The 21741-nt window shown below is 44.7% G+C and overlaps 1 protein-coding gene across 2 annotated transcripts; it reads right to left on the bottom strand.

The window, feature by feature from the left end:
* Positions 1 to 1752: 1752 nt before the first annotated feature.
* EMC8 (ER membrane protein complex subunit 8) lies at positions 1753 to 21653 on the bottom strand. 2 transcript variants are annotated; one of them, XM_036345372.1, is made up of 5 exons: positions 21159 to 21648; positions 12335 to 12411; positions 3530 to 3599; positions 2763 to 2857; positions 1753 to 2224 (listed from the first exon to the last, which is right to left on the bottom strand). In XM_036345372.1, exons 1-5 carry the CDS (start codon positions 21387 to 21389, stop codon positions 2065 to 2067), a joined length of 633 nt encoding a protein of 210 aa, XP_036201265.1. In that variant the 5' UTR covers positions 21390 to 21648; the 3' UTR covers positions 1753 to 2064. The 2 variants fall into 2 exon arrangements, with proteins under 2 accessions (XP_036201265.1, XP_036201266.1); XM_036345373.1 differs by lacking the exon at positions 2763 to 2857 and having other exon boundaries at positions 2087 to 2224; positions 21159 to 21653.
* Between the last annotated feature and the right edge of the window lie 88 nt (positions 21654 to 21741).

Genomic DNA, 21741 nt, shown 5'->3' with positions numbered 1-21741 from the left:
ATACTTATATGCTTTCTTCTGAAAATCTACATCTGACTCATCCTTAGAAAGGATCTGGTTCCAGGTTAAAATCCAAACTGGAGGATAACACATGCTCCTGGGAAGCTGTTGGGAATTCCACATAGAGGGAAAACTGAGGGAAAACAACCATGGTTTAAGACTATCTTTAAAATGCCTCCCAAACTAGTCTTAGGCACACCTTGATTCCAAGTAGCTCTGACCTTTAACTACAGATAGAACATACATTTAAATCGCAGGAAAAGACAGGCTTTTCTGTGGTAAATGCTGGAGGTGACTCTTCTTCCTTTTTGAAAAAAACAAAAAAAACAAAAACAAAAAAAACAAAACCCAAACCCATTTGGAACAAGACTGCCCATGGTGCTGGGCTCTAAGGTGAGGACAGTGAGGAAGACAAAGTGCACTGATCCATCACCCTTTCATTTGTGTTTCCCATACAAGATAATGTCAGCTTCAAAAATTAAGGGTAAGATGTATTTGAAGGGGAAGAGGGGATTTGGTGGATCAAAGCACATCTACTATAAGCAATGTCTGAAAATTTTTTCCTGTTTGTCAAGAGAAAATAATGCTGTGTCCCCAAACCCTTTCAATAGACCATGCCAATTGTTACAAATTTCCTTCATGTAGTCAAAGAAAAAGACAGTAGGAAAGATAGGATTCTCTGAACTCTGCACAATCTATATATATAAAAGCCTAAACAACTGAAAGATCAGTCGCTATGACAAGCATTGACCACCAGGAGGCAGATGCTCAATGGAGGAGCTGACCCCTGGTGGTCAGCACACTCCCACAGTGGGAGCGCCACTCAGCTGACTGACGGGCGGTGGTGGCGGCAGGTGCAATAGGAGTGTCAGGGTGCTTGGCCCAGGCTCAGGCTCCTTCCCAGCCACCACTTTGCACCCTACTACATCCCTCGGGGGATGTCAGACTGCAAGTTTTGGCCCGATTCCCACAGGCCAGGCCTGGATGGGTGGGGATCAGGCCAAAACCAGCAGTACGACATCCCCTGAGGGGTACCGGATTGTGAGAGGGTGCAGGCCAGGCTGAGGGACCCCATTGGTGCACAAATCTGTGCACTGGGCCTCTGGCAGTTCATATAAAAAATTGCAACAGTACCGTCAAATTTCCCCATCAACTTCCTATGATTGGAAGTTTAACTACAATAACTTCTATGTATGCACATTACAGACAAGCTCTGTAAAACTTGGGGAATCTAAGTTTTGTTTTGCTCCTGTTACTTTGAATACAAAAGAAATAATTATTTTTAAGACATAAATTAGAATCATTTAGAAAATCATGCAAGTTAGAGTTAGGACTGATTCTTGCCTTTTAAAAATAAGCTTAGTTCCATTTTCCCTTTTTTGATTCCACAGGTTATAAGCTTTCTGGTTGATTGAGAAGCATTACACTGCGCTCCCATTACCAACATGTTTGTTTTTACCCTTAGTGACGAAGGTTTCTCAGGCAACAGTGGCTTTATTCCCACTGTGTAGAGTTGCAGCTACATTAGCTCCACATCATGTGGGGCAGTGCTGTTCACAGCTGTAGCCTCCCGACACAGAACACCAACACATAGGTTCTCAGGCACCGGCTGGGCACCCGCCCAGTCCCAGGACTGGATGACATTGACTCATACTGGACAAAAACTCACCAACACTCCCATACAGGTATAAGATATGGGCTTTTTTTTAAAAAAGGTAGTCCATAGTCTTAAAAAGTATCCTCTCCAGATTATAAAAGGTTAAAACTGTTTAATAGGAACAATCTTGGACAAGCAGAAACAGCTTGATTGGGAGGATTATGGCAACGTAAAACTGGGAAGAACTCCACAGGGATGGTCAGATTGGACAGTCCGTACCTCTTCTAGAGATTCTACATTAAAAAGACGACTGATGAAACATTCTGCCCTCTTTCAAGGCACACGCCACTTCTGAAAACTGTCAGCTTTCCACACAGGCAATGAGATATTTTATTTACATTTAAAAATAGCTTTTTTTTTCTTCAGCCTAGTGGAAATACCTAGAGACTAGTCATTGAAATCCCTCCCTAACACAGGTGCAGAACAGCTTTATTGATCTCTGGATTTGTCCAGTCATTCCGAATGTCATCCAGGTGGTTGTCGAAATCGACGAGCGTTTCATAGGAGCGGCTATCCAGGAGTGACGCTGAGATCCTCTGGGCCTCTGGCCAATCTTCACAGTAATCACTACGAGGTGGAACAGGAGAAATCAATCTCTTAATGAAAAACAAAACAAAACCTAGCTTTTCAACAGAGTAAACAAAAAACCATACACAGAGTGGTATAAAGAAGACAATAATGAGTACTAGCAAACATGTAACTGTACATAGCAACAATATAAAACGTGGTTAAAATGAGACACCCTCCAAATGACATGCTGACAAAGCTGGTGGTGGATGACTGATGCTTTCTGAGTGATGACCAGTAAACCAAACCACACGTCTGCAGAGAGGGTTTGGTTTATGGAGAGGTGTCCTGAGGTTTGGGGTGGGAAGCCCCTGAGTAACACTCAGATTCTCTCTACTGCTCTGAAGCCCTATTGGCCTCAGTCCTCCAGGAGCCGAGGAACACACACGATTTCTGTATGAGGGCTGGGCGCTCCTCTGGAGAAGAAGCTAACTGAAAAAAACACGGAGGTTGGGACCCGCTTTTTGGCGGATCTGGGTAGCTGGAACAGGCCCCAGCACACTCTGCACATAGTTCACCCTGAGGACACAGCACTCACTAGTGTGGGTCTCTGCACCGCCATTTGTTTTCATGGTGTTCGTACACATGGATCGTAGGTACCACGCAGTCCATCGTAAACTTAGTGTTGTCTACCTGCACACAAGACAAAGGACAGCTGTAACAGAGCTAACAAAAAGTCAAGGGCCAGCACCTTTCTGGAAGTCCTTAGCACCTCCTCGTGGCCCACAATCAGAAACCCTGCCTTACAGTGTGCAAACACTGCAAATGTGATGTGTGGAACCATACCATGGTGTGGCCTAAGGTAAACTGTGTGCTATTCAGGATAAATAGCATTTCATTGTTTTCTCACAAAAGTAGAGCTTTTAAACATTTATTCTTCCCTCCCTGTTAGAATTATCTAAATTGAGATTATTTAAAAAGGCTCTGTTAGCTACCTATCTGACTCCTTCCTTCCTTCTTCTTTCCCTATAGGCTATGCTGGGTATTCTAATTGAATGGTTCTCACACTTGAGGGTGCATCAGAATCAACTGGAAGCATATTAAAACACAGACTGCTGGGCCCCACGAATCTGCATTTCTAACAAGTTCCCAGCTGGTGCTGATACTGCCAGCATGGGGGTCCCACTTTGAGAAATGACTCCCCACTTCTGGAGACTTGTGTGCTGTGACTGCAAAAAAGGTGGCAATGGTCTGAAGTATCTGCAGAAAGAAAGACTGCTTATCCAGCAAAGCTCTAGGTTAGCAAGGAAATGCTCAGTAGCCATCCTGTAAATAGAAAACACAACAGGCAATGAAGTGACTTACCATGATGAGAGCTGTATCACTGAAGCCCTCGGCAATTCTGGAGGCCACCTTCTCTGCAACCTGGTTTGGACTGCAAACAAAGAACCAGTGAGTTTACCACATTCTAGTTAATGCAACTCAACACTGTATACCTATAGCATAGTTAACAAGCAATGATAAAAGACCAGTGGTCCAGCTGCAATGACTTGTGCCGAGGACAGGGAATGCTGTGAGGGCAATGCGAGCCCAGAGCAAAGCAGGTTCTGTCTCATCCCACCAGGAAGCCCTTGTGAAGGGGATCCTGAGACGGCATCTTCTAAACAGAAAGGCTCCCTGGAACCCAGGGGAGAGTGCTACCCAAGGCACTTAGATGAACTGCTGCTCAACGCTCCAGGCTAGCGTCAAGCTCCAGGCTGGAACTTCCTGGGCCCACTTTTTCCATCTGCAAGCTCCCAAAGTGACTCTGTCCAGCTCTCAGCTGCTGGCAATTGAGTTGCTTGCCTTTTCTTTTAAAGAAAATCTCTAAAATTCCCAAGCCATTTCAAATCTTCACCATGCTCGTCACCTTTGAATTGCTGGCTATGGCCTGTCCCATCCCGACCTTGATAAATGACAACTTTCTACCTTCAGTCAATAAAACGAATTACAGAGTGGCTCCACATCATCCTTGGCTACCCCCATACACAAAGTTATTTTTCTATCCTATTTTAGGAAGAGGCCTCTTCCCACCCATGGGCCTATCCATTCTGACCTCCTCCTCTGGGTCTTATTTATATTCTCTCTGTTGCCCAGCCAGGGTGGCTCAGTGGTTGAGCACCAACCCATAAGCCAAGAGGTCACCGGTTCAATTCCTGGTCAATTGTGGGCACTACCTCTGGTAGGGGGCGTGTAGGAGGCAGCTGATCGATGTTTCTCTCATGAATGTTTCTATTTCTCTATCCCTCTCCTTTCCCCGCTCTCTAAAATCAATAAAAACATATTTTAAAAATTTACATATATGTTCTCTTTGTTAAATCTGACAGCTCTGCTGTCAAATCTGAATAAGTCTTTTCCTATTTAGGATAAAAAAATATTTAACTGGTTCCGTCTAGTGGCCACTATAAACTCTCTCCTCCCTTTCAACCACATTTCTATTTTTAAATTTTTTTGTTAATTCTCACCAGAGGATATTTTTTCCCATTGATTTTTAGAGAGAGTGGAAGGGGGGGAGGGAAGGATTTTTTGAGAGAGAGAGAGAAACATGGATGTGACGCCTGAGGATCAAACCTGCAACCCAGGTACGTGCCCTTGATTGGGAATGGAACCTGTGACCCTTCAGTGCATGGGCGAACACCCTAATCACTGAGCACACCACCCAGGGCTCGACCAGATTTCTTAAGCTCCTTTGATAAGTTGATGATCTTGTCCCTCTTGCTCCATTTTCTCATACAACTGTGCACTGTGGTTCTACTTCTTTACCTCTGCGGGCCAGCACCCTTGAAACCTACCAAGCAATTGCCACACTTCCAAAGCCTCCTAGCGGGGCTTGACTTTTTCTAATTTCTTTGATTGAGGTTACCTTTCCCACTTTTCTTCACTCACTCAACAGGCACTATAGATTTTTTCCTTGCCTCTGTCTCCTTCATTCTCCATCATCCATTTTGTTCAGGGTATCTAGCCATGTTTTTTTTTTTTTTTTTTAAATATTTTTTATTGATTTCAGAGAGGGAAAGGGAGAGAAACATCGATGAGAGAGAATTATTGATCGGCTGCCTCCTGCACGCCCCCTACTGGGGATCGAGCCCGAACCCTGGGCATGTGCCCTTGACTGGAATCGAACCCGGGACCCTTCAGTCCGCAGGCTGATGCTCTATCCACTGAGCCAAACCGGCCAGAGCTAGCTATGGGTTTTTAAAATTGCTTCCTAACTGGTCTAAATTTCTAGGCTCTTCGTATCTGATACATTCTGAAAACGCTCTTTAGATCAATTTTCCTAAAATGAAACTTCCATGCTCCCCACCTTCGCTTATAAGATAAAAGCCTACCTTTTTCAGCCTGGCAAATTCAGGCCTTTCTCACCATGGACCTAGCTACCGTTCCTACCCAAGGAACAAAGCTCTGTGTGTCTTTAATTTCAGGAAATGACTCATTTATTTACATATTCAGTAAAACTGTCTATGTATCACCTCCCTCACCCACACTGGTCCGTTTGGAATGCCCTCTGATACCAATCTTTGCTTGTTGAATTCTTTCCCATCTTTAATGCCTAGAAAATGCCATCCTTGCTGGGAGGTCTTGCCAAGTTGCCCCATATGAGATCTATTTGTCCTGTCTCTAAACACTGTTTACTTCTAAAGTCTTTGACACGTAATTCTTGGTGTGCAGTTGTCTTTTTTTGAATCTTATTTTCTCCACACAATAAGAATCTCAGCTTTTTGAACAGATACTGAGCTATATACAGAGTGTTCCCTAAAATGTATATACACTTAACAGCTGATAGCTCAATTGATGTCCCTTTCTTTTACGATTTAACCCATTGGAATTAATAATTATTAAAAGTGTATATATATTTTTGGGACATCCTGAATTTTAATGACCATAAAAATACATTGATTATTTTTAATTTATTTAAAAACACATACTATATGCCCTGGCTGTTGTTGCTCAATGGTTGGAGGAACTCCCACACCCGAAGGGTCTTGGGTTTGATTCCTGGTTAAGGACAGGTACCTGGGTTGCAGGTTCGATCCCCAGCCCTGGTCGGGGTGCATGCTGGAGACATCTAATCGATGTGTCTCTCTCTCACATTGATGTTTTTTTTCTCTCTCTGTCTCTGTCTCTTTCTCTCTCCCTCTCCCCCTTCCTCCCTTCCACTCTCTAAAAATCAATGACACACTATACAATTACAATCCTTACCTTGTGATTAAACTGAAAAAAGCAGAATCGTGTTTTATATCTTAACCTATTTTCACTTTCAAAACTGGGAATTTATAGTGATATGCTGATTATAAGTTTGCATTATGTTAAGAAAAATGAAAATAAAAAACCACAAAAAAAATCAAAAAACAACATTGAGAAAGGAGCCTAGAGAGTCTTGTCTCCCAGGGCAGCACAGAAAGCTCCCAAAGTAAAGGCAGTGCCTCACTGTACACAAGGGCCAAGTTTCCACAGCTTAGATGGGAAAAGCGATGCCCTGACTGCTCTGCATCGTTACCGGTCCCGACTCACACCTCACGTGCAAAGGGAAAAGAAGTTGGCATGTGCTAAGTGCATGATCCTCTAGGCAGTGGTCGGCAAACTCTTTAGTCAACAGAGCCAAATATCAACAGTACTTCTTCAAAATAGACTCGCCCAGGCCGAAAACCGACTTCTGTGCATGGGCCATGAAGTTTCAATCGCATTGTACGTGCGCCCGCACGTGGTATTTGGTGAAAGAGCCACACTCAAGGGGCCAAAAAGACACATGTGGCTCGTGAGCCGCAGTTTGCCGACCACGGCTCTAGGGGCTTGTAAGCATGTGCCATGAAGAAACTAATAAAACTATTATCCTAACATTTAAGATTATCATGAAGTTGGTGATTTTTATTTGGAACAAGAATCAAGAAACAGTCATTAAAAATAAGAACTACCATTTTAGATGCCCAAGAACTCAAATTTAAAATTTATTCTTTTGAAAGAAGTTTTAACCAGGTCATATCAACTACTGTTCCTGTGAAGAATCAGCTGCCACATCAAACTGCAGGGACCCTGGAGACTGGGACCACTTTTAAGCCCTTTCCCAACTGGCACAGAGGTAGGCATTTACTCCTAACTGAAATCTTACATTTTATATCTATAAGCTTTTTACTGAGTATCTACCTTAGGCAAGGGCACGGTGCCCGGTACTGAAATTTATACATGAAATGCTGATTTTGAAACAAAACACCAGTAATTATGACATGATATAATGAGATGATGGAAAAACCTCAAGTTTAGGAAATGACTAAACAGTTACAAACATCTTACATTTCCTTTTTTAAATAATAAAACATTGAATGATCCTTTTTTGATTAAAGTAATCATAGGGCTAATAATAGTGCCAGCTCCTACTTTGAACCAAGCACAAAACTAAAATGCTGCTTGTTCCTTCACTATCCTTACAACCACTCACTGAGGTATAAGCTTTTAGCTCCATTTACAGATAGGACCACCAAGGTCAAGGAGGTGAATCAGTAAGTCACCTAGAATTTGAATCCAAGTCCCCTGGCTCCAAAGCTTATTCTGAGAGACAGTTAATCAGCTGACATTTCTAAAAGAAGAGCACATTTTTAGCTAGGTCTGGCTGAAGAGAGAAGGAAAGATTTTCAGGTAGATGCAAATAGTGCTGAAGAAGGAAGTTGGTATATCTCAGCTCCTAAGCTTCCAAGCATGTGGCCTTTGTGCAGGTACCATCTCTGGCTGGAGTTTCTTCACCTGAGCATCCTTGTGAGGGTCACATAGGACAGTGCCAGTGAAGTCTCAGGTTGGGTACAGAGTTTGGGACTCCAGGTTAACTCCTAACACAATACCAGCGTGTGGGAGGGATGGATGAAATCCTGAAGCAGAGCAGACTCACCAGAAACAACTAAAGAGTTACTGGGTACACTTCTGCACTCCCTCCCCCTGCTAATGTTTAATTTTCTCTATGGATCTGAGAAATGGCTGGTTAATAGGTACTTAAATATCAACATCAATGGGAGAATGCAAAACCTCCTGAGCACAGAGCAGGTGAAGGAACCAGGTATAAAACAGCATGAAAATGGTGCCTAAGATATTACTGGGTTGGGCTAAAAAAATAAGGTCTGAGGTCCGAATAGAGGCAGGAAGATGGAGAGGCCATGAGCCAAAGGAGGCATGTGGATGAGACCCTGTGCAGGTACACTAGCGATGATCACATAAGAAATGGATTTGGGGGTAGGCATGGGGAATAAAGGCAGGGGAGGCATCTACAATCACCTGACAAGCCAAGTGCCCTTACCTCTTGCCTAGTCTCCTCTCCTTTCTTCAAGAATAGCTGTGGGTTGCCCTAGCTGGTTTGGCTCTGTGGATAGAGCGCTGGCCTGCGGACTGAAGGGTCCCAAGTTCGATTCCGGTCAAGGGCACATGCGGTTGTGGGCTCAATCCCAAGTGGGAGGCGTGCAGGAGGCAGCCAATTAATGGCTCTCTCTCATCATTGGTGTTTCTCTCTCTCCCTTCCTCTCTGAAATCAATAAAAATATATTATATATGTATATATATAAAAGAATAGCTGTGGGAAAGAACTGCTTGGTTCAGGAAAACCCTCCTTCCAAGGACAGCTCTCTATTCCTTATACAATAAAGTTCAAAATATCTTAAAGATCTGAGTATGGCCTCACCCTACCTTTTCAGACTTCCTTGCTACAATTTCCTCTGTGTGTGCACCCTATGTCCCTGCCCCCTTTTCCAGCTGGTGTCTTCATCATGTTGTCCCCTCTTGGAATGCTGTCCCCTCATGGTCCCTACTTGACAAGATGCTGTCCACTCTTGAATGCCCAGTTCAAATGACTCCCTTTCCTGTAGGCTTCTCTGGTCATATGAACAGATGCAACTTCTCCTTGCTCCGACTGTTACAGCCCTCTGCACCACCCTCATGGCAACTGGCCTATTGTTTCGTGTTAGTCCTGTGTTGGCAATATCTTTCATATTCAACCCATCAACCTGCAGGCAAGGGCAGAGTCTTTAGCTTTGCTCATCAGAGCTTGGCTGCTCAGGGTAGGCACTCTGTGCCAAGTCAAAGACCAAGCCTGACATGGCCCCATGAATAGGCTTTAGATCAGAGATGGGAATGCACTGAGTCATCAATACATGGAAGGTGGATAGAATAAAATGGAGAAGAGGTCCTAGAAGGAGGGAAGTTAGTAAGAGATGCAACTGAGGAGAATGAGTGGTGCTTTTGGGCTCAGAGAGTGCCTATGTGCTGTCATCCCAGGGGAGGCTTCAATAGTTGTTTTGAGCCTAGAGTTTCCCTTGTTACTCTGACTCCCTCAGAATCCCCACTGGACTCAGTCCTCCAAGGATAAGAGGGTTTAACTCTCTGAAGTGCATTTGTATCTCATCAATGATAGCAATATTTGGTCACCAGCTTATTTTATTATTTCCAAAAATGCTATTGAGTCCAACCTCTCGCCTGTCCTGGTCAAGTGGACATAATTCCAGGAGTTTAGGTTTAAGGTCCTTCATTGCATCTCCCAACTGCCTGGACATTGGAGTCAGCCACTGTGAGAACAGTGAGTCAGTGCCTCCCATTATGTCCTGTGCTCCTGGCTTCCCCTGTGGCCAGGCTCCTGGCTGGAGGAACTCAGGGGGGCGGTGTGTGTGTGTCAGGGCATGACTCCTTTGGGCTTCTCCTCAGGTCGGCTGCTGGCCATGTCCTTCAACCAAAGGGCATTGCTCTTCTTGAGGATGACTACTTTTATCTTCCTTCTTCCCCCTCTTTTTAAAAAAATATATTTTACTGATTTTTTACAGAGAGGAAGAGAGAGGGATAGAGAGCTAGGAACACTGATCAGCTGCCTCCTGCACACCTCCTACTGGGGATGTGCCCGCAACCAAGGTACATGCCCTTTACCTGAATCGAACCTGAGACCTTTCAGTCCGCAGGCTGACGCTCTATCCACCGAGCCAAACCAGTTAGGGCCTTCCTTCCTTTTTTTAAAAAAATATATGTGATTTATTAATTTTAGAGAGAGCGGAAGGGAGGATATATTAGAAACATTGATCGGCTGCCTCCTGTAACCCACTATGGAGGATCAAGCCCACGACCCAGGCATGTGCCCTGACTGGGAATTGAAAATCGGTGATCTCTTTTTTTGTTAATCCTCAGTAAGGATATTTTTCCATTGATTTTTAGTGAGTGGAGGAAGGGAGCAAGTAAGTGGGGGTGGGGGTGGGGGTGGGGTGGGGGGGGAGATGAAGAGGGAGGGGGAAAGAGAGAGAAAGACACACATTGATGTGAGACACATTGGTTTGTTGTCTTCCAACCAGGGCTAGGGGTGGAACCTGCAACCCAGGTACGTGCCCTTGATTGGGAAAGAACCTGAGACCCTTTGGTGTGCAGGCTGACGCTCTAACCACTGGGAAACACCGGCCAGGCAGACTTCTTTTTTCTTAAATTATTTTTTCTATTACCATCTCTCTATATAAAAGCCTAAGTAAACGAACAACCGAATGACCAGTTACGACATGCACTGACCACCAGGGAACAGACGCTCAATGCACAGGATTGGGCTGCCTCCTGTCTGGATTGGGCCAAAACTGGCTCTCCGACATCCCGAGGGGTCCCGGATTGCAAGAGGGTGCAGGCCAGGCCAAGGGACCCCACCGGTGAACAAATTTGTGCACCGGGCCTCTAGTTGACATATAATATTATATTGGATTCAGGTGTACAACATTGTGATTGGGCATTTATATAACTTATGAAGTGATCAACCCATATGTCAAGTACTCAGCTGACACCACACATCTTCTATACTAATAAAAGGATAATATTCTAATTAGACTGGACATCTTCCGGACATCCTTCCAGATGTCCTTCCGGACAAAGCACAGTAGCTGGGGCTGAGGCAGAGGTGGTTAGGGGTGATCAGGCTGGCAGGGGACAGCGGTTAGGGGCGACCAGGCCAGCAGGGGGGGCGATCAGGCAGGCAGGCAGGTGAGCGGTTAGGTCCTGGATTGCGAGAGGGATCCTGGATTGGAACGGGTGCAGGCTGAGCTGAGGGACCCCCCCACCTCTGTGCATGAATTTTGTGCACTAGGCCTCTAGTCTATATATATAGAAGCCTAAGCAACTGAACGACTGGTTGTTATGACACGTACTGACCACCAGGGGGCAGACGCTCAACATAGGAGCTGCGCCCTGGTGGTCAGTGTGCTCCCACAGCCAAGCTCCCACAGTCAGCCAACCTCCCATGGTCCCTCCCCTTGGACGGCTCCAATCACCAAGCCTAGGACCCCAACCATGCACAATTTGTGCGCTGGGCTTCTAGTACTTATTCTAATAGTGTGGACGTATATCCCCTATGCTGTACTTTACATCCCTGTGACTGTTTTTATAACTGGAAATTTGTACATCTTAATCCCTTCCCGAAGTGGACTTCTGTACTCAACTTTCCTCCCTGTCCTATCAGGCCCAGGAATAGTATTGGCTTTTGTCACCAGCTTTCAGTTACTGCACTATTCTCTTGTGAGGTTTCTTACATAACTCCCACACCTTTGGAAATAATCTGCTTATTAAATCCTCCTTAAATTATCCTAATTTTAGTGTGTCATCTGTTTCTCTGTTGTGACTGATACCGAGGCAAAAATAAAGCAGAGTTCTCCATTTTGCTCCTAGGAGCCGAAACGAAGGAAGCAGCACACACCATATTTTCATCATAGTATCAGACCTTTAAAGCACCAAATTCAAAAGTTGTTTTATTCATCCCAAAAGAGAGCGGTATTCTTTCCTAATGCTCTGTCCTACATCATTCCTAGTTTGGGAATGGGAAGCAAGGCAGAGCTGAGTGGGGACAGCGATTGGAGGTCCATGACCATTGCTTTCATTGCATGAATTTTCTTCAAGCAAAATAAAGAAGATACAAAACAGAAACCCAAAGTTAATATAAATGTTTAGACTTTCTGTTGTTTAGAATTATCCACTCCACAGTTCCCCTCAAACACTATAAACAAGCACAGAGGGCAGGGAGGGGTTTTGTTCTCACAGATTTCACATCTCGAGCCTATAGAAGAAGATCAAAAAGCACACCAGAGATGTCTTTGTCTGTCACATGATCATTCTTTCAGACCACAGAGAATTTTTGCATGAACATACCTGGCATCCTTTACTCGTTCATTAGCTTGATAATAACCAGCAATCACATAGCTATTATCTTTGCACCATGAATCAATCTGAAAGAGGAACAAAAATTGGGATGATAAATAATTTTCCCTTAAGTATCAAGTCTTAATAAACACAGGAGACCTCGCCCTTCCAAATGCTGAGACAAGACATCATATAAACCTGTATCCTTCTCCCCAGAAGGGCTACAATAAATGAAAGGGGTGTTCATAGGAAAAAAGGTCATTCCAACCTGCTTTCCACAGGCCAGAGAGAGCATAGAAGAGCATGGGCCCCTCACTCTCATTGAGGTGGTATGTCTTCCCTGTAATGGCCAGAAGGGGTGGGGCTAGACATGAGGAATGACCTTCCCACCAAGTCCCTTCAGAAGGCCCCAATGTTGAGACATATTAAACAGGTGCAGTGCTGTGGGGAGGAGGGGTAGAGGAGACCATCTTTACCCACCTGCTCTTACAATATAAAGAACCGAGGCATTCTGGGCGTGAAAAATACTTAAGATCATTTAAATCAATCGTTCACAGATAAGCAATCTAAAGCTCAGAGGTTCTAAGTTTGCATAACCTGGTAGGGCATCTAAGTCTCTTTTGAAACCAAGCCTTTTTGTACTATACTTCAGTATTCCTAGCAACATACCATGAAAAACTCTTCATACTGGAATGTGGGGTAAACAGGTACACATGCACAGGTGGGCAGATGCAGGCAGGAATGCCCCCGTGCGGGTGCGCACACACACTCAATTCCATGTGGCATGCTTTTAAATGGGAGCATGGTGGCTGACTTTGAAAGTTATTTTGTCCGTTTTTAATGCCACTCTTCTCTCATCAGATTTAGCTTCCTGCAGGTCTAATGCTATTATTAAAAACAAAAGGTCATCCTGTTTTGCCATAATGGAATTTTAATAATACACTGCAATAAATTCTATTCTCAGTCTGCAGAAGAAGAACAAAAATTGATCCTCGCATTTTTCACAGCGAATTAACTGGTTAAAATGTTTTTCTTTTTCATTTTTTTGTTTAATATAGTTCTATGGCTCTTTTTCTTGAATTCTGGTTTGGACCTCAGTCTTCTTTATGATTAAAAGCAGACATTACAAGACGGTTACAGTTCAAGGTTCCCTGGCTCACAGGAGGATTAGAATAATTCTGGCCTCCTAAGAGCTCATGAATTACCATATTGGGTCAAAACCAAGGCTTATTGAACCAATTAGATATTTTGGCCATCCACCCAAAAGATTAGGGCCGTGTCTCCAAAATATTTATAATGGCTCTTTCACTGTAACTTTGCTGCAAATGACTCCAAAATTACCTATACAGTATTTTGTTCTTTCACCCCTTAAAAGAATGACTTCTAGAAACTTTCCATTGCTGCTTATAGCAGCAATGTCTTTCATTAACACACACACACACACACACACACCTCTATGTAGCACCAAAGGGTATATAGCTTTACAATGTGGCATCTGACCCCTTCCCCTGCACTCAGACGCATTAGTTCCCCCTTTAATGTAGCCTTCCCAGCCTTTGCTAATCAAAGACCACCCTCTTGAGTGTGACCTCACCTCACTCAAAGTGATCTTTATCTCTGCCCGCTTTGGTGTCCCTCTCCCTGCCCTCTGGTATGGGTTTGTCCTTATATCCCACTTAAGAACTAGTGATGTGTCCCAAGTTTGGCTACTGTCTTAGTTTCCTATTGTCCTTGTAACAAGTTACACAAGTTTAGAGGATCAACACAGCACAGACTTATTATTTTATAGGTCAGAAGTCTACAACGGGTCAGCAGAACTGATTCTTTCTGCGGGCTCTACAGGAGAATGCTATCTTTTTCTAGCATCTCAAGGACATCCACATTCCTTAGCTAGTGGCTGCATCACTGTGACCTCTGCTTCTGTCATCACATCTTTGAGTGAATTTCTGCTTCCCTCTTTTAAGAACCCTTACACTGGATCCGTCAGATAATCCAGGATAATCTCCCCATCTCAAAACCCGGAATCTTCATCTGCCAAGTAACATATTCATGGGTTCTAGGGATTAGGATGTGGACATTATGGGAGGATATTTTTGGGCAGATCACAGCTACTTTAAAAAATATATATATTTTAAAAGTGATTTTAGAGAGAGGAAGAGAGGAGAAAAGAGAGATAGATACATTGATGGGAGAAAAACATCGATTGGCTGAGTCCTACATGGCCCCTACTGGGGGATCAAGCTGGCAACACAGGCATGTGCCCTGACCAGGAATCGAACCAGTGACCTCTTGGTGCATGGGATGATGCTCAATCCACTGAGTCACACCAGCTACTTTTAATATAAGGATAAGATAGTTATTTGCTACTGGTGATGTCCTGACCATCCCCAGCAGCAGTTTTTAATGAGCAGTGTAAGCTGCTATTAGATCCCTTTCCTGGGTTGAAGGCAAGGGTACAGGACTCCTCAGCAAACACATTGCACACCTTGACTTACACTTTAGCCGACAAGGGCAAATTCCTGTATAAAAAACTTAAAGGGCCTAGTCAAATTCCAGCATAAAAATAATGTCATGACCTTGAACTTCTAGTAGAACTCTCTGAATAGGCTATCCTAAAAAGTGAACCAGGTCACAAAGCTCTGCTTGGTTTCAGAAACTTTTAAATGATTTAAACAAGAATAACCAAGTTAACTGTATGCAGCTGTCCAGATATAGACAGAACTGGCCACCAACTGCGGAATGGAAAACACAAAGTGAGAAATGCAGGACTAAGGCCTTCCGTCCGCCACCAGAGCCCAGAGAGAAGGGCAAACAAGTTTTTCCCCTTTTTTAAAATCCTCACCTGTGGACATGCTTAGGGAGAGGAAAGAAGGGGAGGGGGAGGGAGAAAGAAAAAGAAAGAAAGAAAGGAAGGAAGGAAGGAAGGAAGGAAGGAAGGAAGGAAGGAAGGAAGAAAGAAAGAAAGAAAGAAAGAAAGAAAGAAAGAAAGAAAGAAAGAAAGAAAGAAAGAAAGAAAAGGAAGAAAGAAACATTAACTGGTTACCTTCTATAAGTGCCCCGACTGGAGACTAAACCTGCAACCCAGGTATGTGCCCTGACCAGGAATCAAATCGGTGACCTTTTGGTGCCCAAGATGATTCTCAACCACTTGAGCCACTCTGTCCTGGTAACAGGTTTTAATAAGAAGGGAAGAGTTTTCTTTGATAGTCTTAAAAATGGTACCGGATATTAGGTGAGAGTGAAGTAAAAGTCAGTGTGTGGAAGATGAACAGTGTGGGCAGGGTTGGGGTGGGGATGGGGCAGGGAGGGCCTCCAGAATCTTGCAGTAAGCCCAACATAATGGCTCATTAATAAAAATCCTAGTGGATTTAAGCGGTAACTTGCTCAGTAAAGGCAACTTGCTTCCTCCCAAGTGGGGAAGGGTAAGGTAAAAGAGCTGAGAAGCGGTTTGACCCTCTGATCTCAGTGAACCTGTTCCATTTCCTTTTCCCTTGCCTTGCTGCTATGATTCCCTACTTCTGTCATGCATTTCGTGAATAATGAAAATGAAAATCAAAGTTCATATAACACCCTGAAAACTGATGTCAACGTAGTAAAACTGACTCTGAATAGAAGAGTCCCAATTCTGTATTTATTCATGCAGTTTATTTTATTTTTCAGAGAGAAAAAAGGACACTTCAGCCTTGGCATAAGCCTGATATACTCTCTAGTCAATGCAATTTTTGGCTTATTCCAGTCCAGACACTAGAACTAAAGGCACTGGGTTCAACCCATACATTCCCAATTAGATACAGTACAAAGTAGCTCTGCTCAGCAAACTTGCTAATATTTGCATATGTGAGGCACGTTACAATTTTCAAAGCACTATCACCCACCTCTCATGACTATAAAAGAGACATAATGTAGGTAAGACAGGGAACTGATAAAGAGAGCCACTCTGAGGAGGGCTTGCCACTTACAAGTTGAGGTTGGTTGTGGCAACAAGCAGGCCTTGGAAGCTAAACTTAGAGGGGCTGTTCGTTTCCTTGAGAAGAAAAGCTCTTTCTTAAGTGGGATGCTGAGTTTTCTATGGAATAGAAAGTAGCTAGCTCCATAAATGAAGAGGGTTGGAGGTAAATGGAATAGGACAAAGGGAGAAGTCAGGGGGAAGAACTGAAAGGAAGGCCCAGAGTAAACATCTCCCTCTCCCAGGCTAGCACATGAATGTCTGGAAATAAACAAGGGGCAGAAGGACAGGGGGCTTAGGGAAGAGCTAGAGGACAGCAGCTCCTGCAAATGAGCCCAGAGAAGGCACACATGGAAGAAACACATGGAAGAATCCAGGCCAATTGGCAAATAGGAAAGTCATCTGAGCAGAATGTAATCAAAGGCTGCTCCACTGTACTAGGAAATCAGAGGGAAAAGGACAAAGAGGGCTTAGAGAAATAGCAGGTCTATGCTAATTTTCCTACTAACATTTTATGGGTTTCTGCTCTTAGACATAATTCTGTCACTACCTACATCAAAGGGTTATAAAGATAAATAAGGTAAGAGGCATAAAAATAAAAAAAATAAAAAGCACCCAGAAATGCAAGGATTTTTTTTTTAAATGGAAAATTATGATGAAAAGCCTTTCAAAAGAATCTGATGTTGCCGTATGATGGGCTATATATCAAGTCAGCATTTCCCAATTATAAAAAATAATTACAATATGAAATTTTCTAAATAGAAAAAAACAGCCAAAACCGGTTTGGCTCAGTGGATAGAGCGTCGGCCTGCGGACTGAAAGGTCCCAGGTTCGATTCCGGTCAAGGGCATGTACCTGGGTTGCGGGCATATCCCCAGTAGGAGATGTGCAGGAGGCAGCTGATCGATGTTTCTCTCTCATCGATGTTTCTAACTCTCTCTCTCTCCCTTCCTCTCTGTAAAAAATCAATAAAATATATTAAAAAAATAAATAAATGAGGCCTTATTCTTAGGGTTATTGTTTTTTTTCTATTTATTTTTATAATATATTTTATTGATTTTTTACAGAGGGGAAGGGAGAGAGATAGAGAGTTAGAAACATCGATGAGAGAGAAACATCGATCAGCTAGGAACATTGATCAGCTGCCTCCTGCACATCTCCCACTGGGGATGTGCCCGCAACCCAGGTACATGCCCTTGACCGGAATCGAACCTGGGACCTTTCAGTCCGCAGGCCGACGCTCTATCCACTAAGCCAAACCGGTTTCGGCAAGGCCTCATTTATACAGTTTCATGGACTTAGGTGCTTTATTAAAATTCCATCAGTGTATCGGCTCCTTGCACTGAGATCTTTCATTGCCTTTAGGTTACAAAGTTGCTAAGTCAGAAGCTAAATAATATAAATTTAAATACCTTAACTGAAATACAAAATTTTTGGATGGACTCAGAAGGCAAAATTTTCTTTTATAACTTTACTCTGAAAGTTATTTAATTTGTACTTGATTGGCATCTTTTTCATATTTGTCAAATACTGAGGCTACGATTCAAAGTTTTTGTCAACGTAAGTAAGAAAAGCCAGCATAAACCACCACTGCTTGGTAAGTACAGAACTTCGGGTGTTTGTTTTTACTGTTGAAAAGTTGTTTCAGAGAATCTAGTTTGGACTTAAGTTTGCAGGATGGGAGACTCAAACATTGAAGGGGGAGTGCTGAGAGTATGGAGTGCAGAGTGTAATGACACAGGGTGAGAAAGGTTAGAACAGGACTTCTTTCCCTCTTACCAGTGGGCCCATCTTAAGAGTCAAGGTCTTCTCTGGGCATCTTTCCGCCCAGGTAAGTGATTTGGGAAGCAGCCCTGCTCCATGGGGAAATTCATGCAATGGTGACTCAAATGCAGTTGTTTATAGTTAGTATACATATTTCATTCTCTCAAGTGTTGCAATCATATCTTGTTATAGGAACATAACTCTTTAATTCTGTAAAGGTTACTTAAGAATGAGAATTAGTAATATTTTTATTACTAATTCCCAGTGAAGTTCAAGTCTGTCTTTATGTATTTCTGACAGAATTGTATATGGATTTAAAGCAATACTCCTTTTCCTCCTACCCCTCTGGCTACTCAATTACCCTGTAACTCCTGTTCTTCCATCCACCCTGAAAAAGCTATAGTTCCTCAGGCTTCTGTTCATAGCTCTCTTCATTCTACACACAGTCCTGGCCAACATGACCTGTTCTTACAGCTTCAAAAGTCATTGAGAAGCTATTGGTCCCAAATCTATGTCTCCAGCCCATCCATCTTCTGAGCTGCAGATGCATTCAACTTTTAACACTAGGTTGTCTTCATGTTCTCTCAATGAAAGGCACCACTGTCCTCTCAATGCCTAACGCAGAAACTGAGCATTCCCCCTTGCTTCCTTTTCCCTATGTCCACATTGAATTAGTCACCAAGTCTTGTGGATTTTCCCTCCTGGCTCCCCCTGATCCTTGTCTGCATTCACACTGCACTCAGTTCAGGCCACCTCTCTGCATCTAGTCTTATATGTACTCCTGTCTCCAACATTCTCTCTCTTTTTTTAAAATATATTTTTATTGATTTCTGAGAGGGAGGGAGAGATAGAAACATCAATGATGAGAGAGAATCATTGATCAACTGCCTCCTGCACGCCCCCTACTGGGAATTGAGCCCGCAACCCGGTCATGTGCCCCTGACTGGAATAGAACCTGGGACCCTCCAGTCCACAGGTAGATGCTCTATCCACTGAGCCAGACCAGCTAGGGCCCCAAATTTCTCTTTGCTATAGGCTAGACGCTAGAACCATCACTCTAAAAGTCTGACCACGCAACCCACCTCCAGTGGATTCCCTGTCCTCATGATGGTCCCGACCTTGATCTGCAAGGTCCTCTACAGTGATATCTGTCCACTGCTCACCTCTTTACCCGTGGCCCCTTTTGCACATGCTGGTTCCCCTGCCTTGAACGTTCTCCCTCTACTCCCTGGGTTACTATGACTGGCCCACTGGGCCACTACTTGTATGTCTCTTTCTTTGGGCAGCCTGCCTTTCCTTACTCTGTAAGCTTCCGTTAGCTGACTTTTCTCTTGGACCCCTCACCACCTTCTTCTTAACCCCACATGAAACTTATTCTTCAGCATTGTACTTGTCTGCTTGGCACAAATTCAACTGCTAAGCAGGTACTGTGTTTCATATACAGCTGTAATCCCTCCATCACAGGCCTGGTACTGTTGGAGAAATAAGTAATCCTACATTAATGCAATTGGTAAATCTAATTCTCTGCAAGTGAATACACTACACAACCAAGCAGCCTGCAATTCCCTTGATAACAGAATAATTAAGACAGCTGGCTGAAAAGACTTGTATTAAAATATATACACGTATATACCCCAGTGATGTTTTGGTATTAACAGTACATTTCTTCAGAAGCTAAAATGGTTGCTTTTATACATACCATCTACTTCTTATCTATCTCCTGCTTAGAGATGATATGAAGACAGTCACACAATGCCTCAGTTTTACAGGCACTCAAAGGTATGCCCAGTGAGCATGTGCCGGGACCATGTGCCCAAAGGTACTTCCTGCTTACCAATTTACACGGGTGCCATAATCAGGCGAATTGTGAAATGGACTTATTTTACCTGGTGGGACGTATAGATACAGGGTTTCTACCTATGCCTTCTCAAATTTAACTACTTTTTTGCAAGAATTAAATATGCTTTTAGTCATAGTTTATTATACTTAAAAGAAAAATACACAGTATTTCATTCAGCTCAGGTACTGAGGCAGGTCTGAGGCTAGTTTATGTCTCTCTAGCAGTGGTTCTCAACCTTCTGGCCCTTTACATACAGTTCCCCAGGTTGTGACCCAACCATAAAATTATTTTCGTTGCTACTTCATAACTGTCATGTTGCTACTGTTATGAATCGTAATGTACATATCTGATATGCAGGATGGTCTTAGGCGACCCCTGTGAAAGGGTCGTTCCACCGCCAAAGGGGTCGCGACCCACAGGTTGAGAACCGCTGCAAGGTTTTAACAACTCACAGGAATTTATAGCTGGTCTTTTTTCCCTTATTGATCACGATACCGCAAAAACTACTGCCTATCATTCAATTACCACCCAGTTTACACGTAGCCCAAGGTCTTCCCCACTGAGCTTCAATAAAGCAGTCATCGTAAGAAGACATATAAAGGTGTGGTGGATAGAAGGTACCACTGCTCCCGCTTTTTAATTTTACAAAGTCTCGAGCCCTTAAAACCGGGGCAGCAATGCTAGATAAGTCACAAACGGGGAGAGATAAGTTCACCTTAACATTGCTCACACGCGCTCAAGGGGCGCAGTGCCTGTGATGCCAACGCCACCTCTTGCCACCGCTCTAACGTGTCTGGGCTGTGGGATTGCGGAGTCCCAACATCAAAAGAGCCACAGCGTGTGTACCCCACGTCGGATGGGGAGCCGGCTCAGCGGAGGTGCGCTCGAACCCAACTCCAGCGTGCGGGTGTCAAGGCTTCAACCCTGCCCGCGACTCCAAATCCCAAACGGCAACGCCTTCGAACCATCACCCAGTTAACGACAGCGTGTTTCTAGAAAGGCTACTGTTTTGAGGAAATTCATGGGTTACTCGTTGCCCACAGCGCCTTTAAGAACACCCACGACGGTGAGGGTGGCTCCCCGGGCCACCGCTACTACCAGCTGCCATCCGCGGGGCAGTTCCTAAGCGCCGGGCAAGGACCTCCGCGCGCTCGCGGTCCCCGCCTTCACCGTCACGGCGACCTCAGAGGGCGGGTTCCAGGCCCCGCCGGACGCCTGTCAGCCTCCGGCAGGGACTGCGTGGCCATCTCCGAGGGGCGGCCAGGAGCCGTTCCCACGCTTACCAGGGTGAGGGCCACCTCCAGCATGGGGGCGAGGGCCAGGGTGCCATGGAACAAGGGAATACAGTCCACGAAGAGCGTGTGGTGGGCGCCCGGGCCGCCCAGGGGCAGGTGCTCCTTGCGCGGCTTCTGCTTCTCAGCCACCAGCAGTCCATTGACGGCGCAGTGCGGGTACTTGGCTCCATGAAGCACCATCTTGCAGTAGGCCTGGGTGGTCAGCTTCACCCCGGGCATGCTGAGCCCGGGATGGCCCCGGAGGCCCTGGGCGCCGGCTGAGGCCTGGATCCGCTGCCCGGCCGCGCGACGCCTCAGCGGGGAAGTGGGACGAGGTGGCAACTGCTTGGCGCGGCCCGGCCACTGGCGGAGGCCCCCCACAGGCCCACTCCCACTTTGGGCTGGGATTCCTTGGACATCGACTCCGGCACGAGGAAGTCGACAGGCGAGCCTCAGACTCTACTCCCGCAACTCGCCCGGCGCCGCCGGAAAGCGGTCCCTCAGCGCCCGCCGGAAAGCAGCCCAGCCCGGCGTTTTACGACGTCCGCGGCTTTTCCCCTCCTTCCTCTTCAGTGACCTCTAGCGCTGACGG

This window comes from Myotis myotis, unplaced genomic scaffold (assembly GCF_014108235.1).
Source record: "Myotis myotis isolate mMyoMyo1 unplaced genomic scaffold, mMyoMyo1.p scaffold_m19_p_19, whole genome shotgun sequence".
Classification (NCBI taxonomy): domain Eukaryota; kingdom Metazoa; phylum Chordata; class Mammalia; order Chiroptera; family Vespertilionidae; genus Myotis; species Myotis myotis.
The sequence above is the reverse complement of the archived record's forward strand: the minus strand, read 5'-3'. Positions and strand labels throughout refer to the sequence as shown.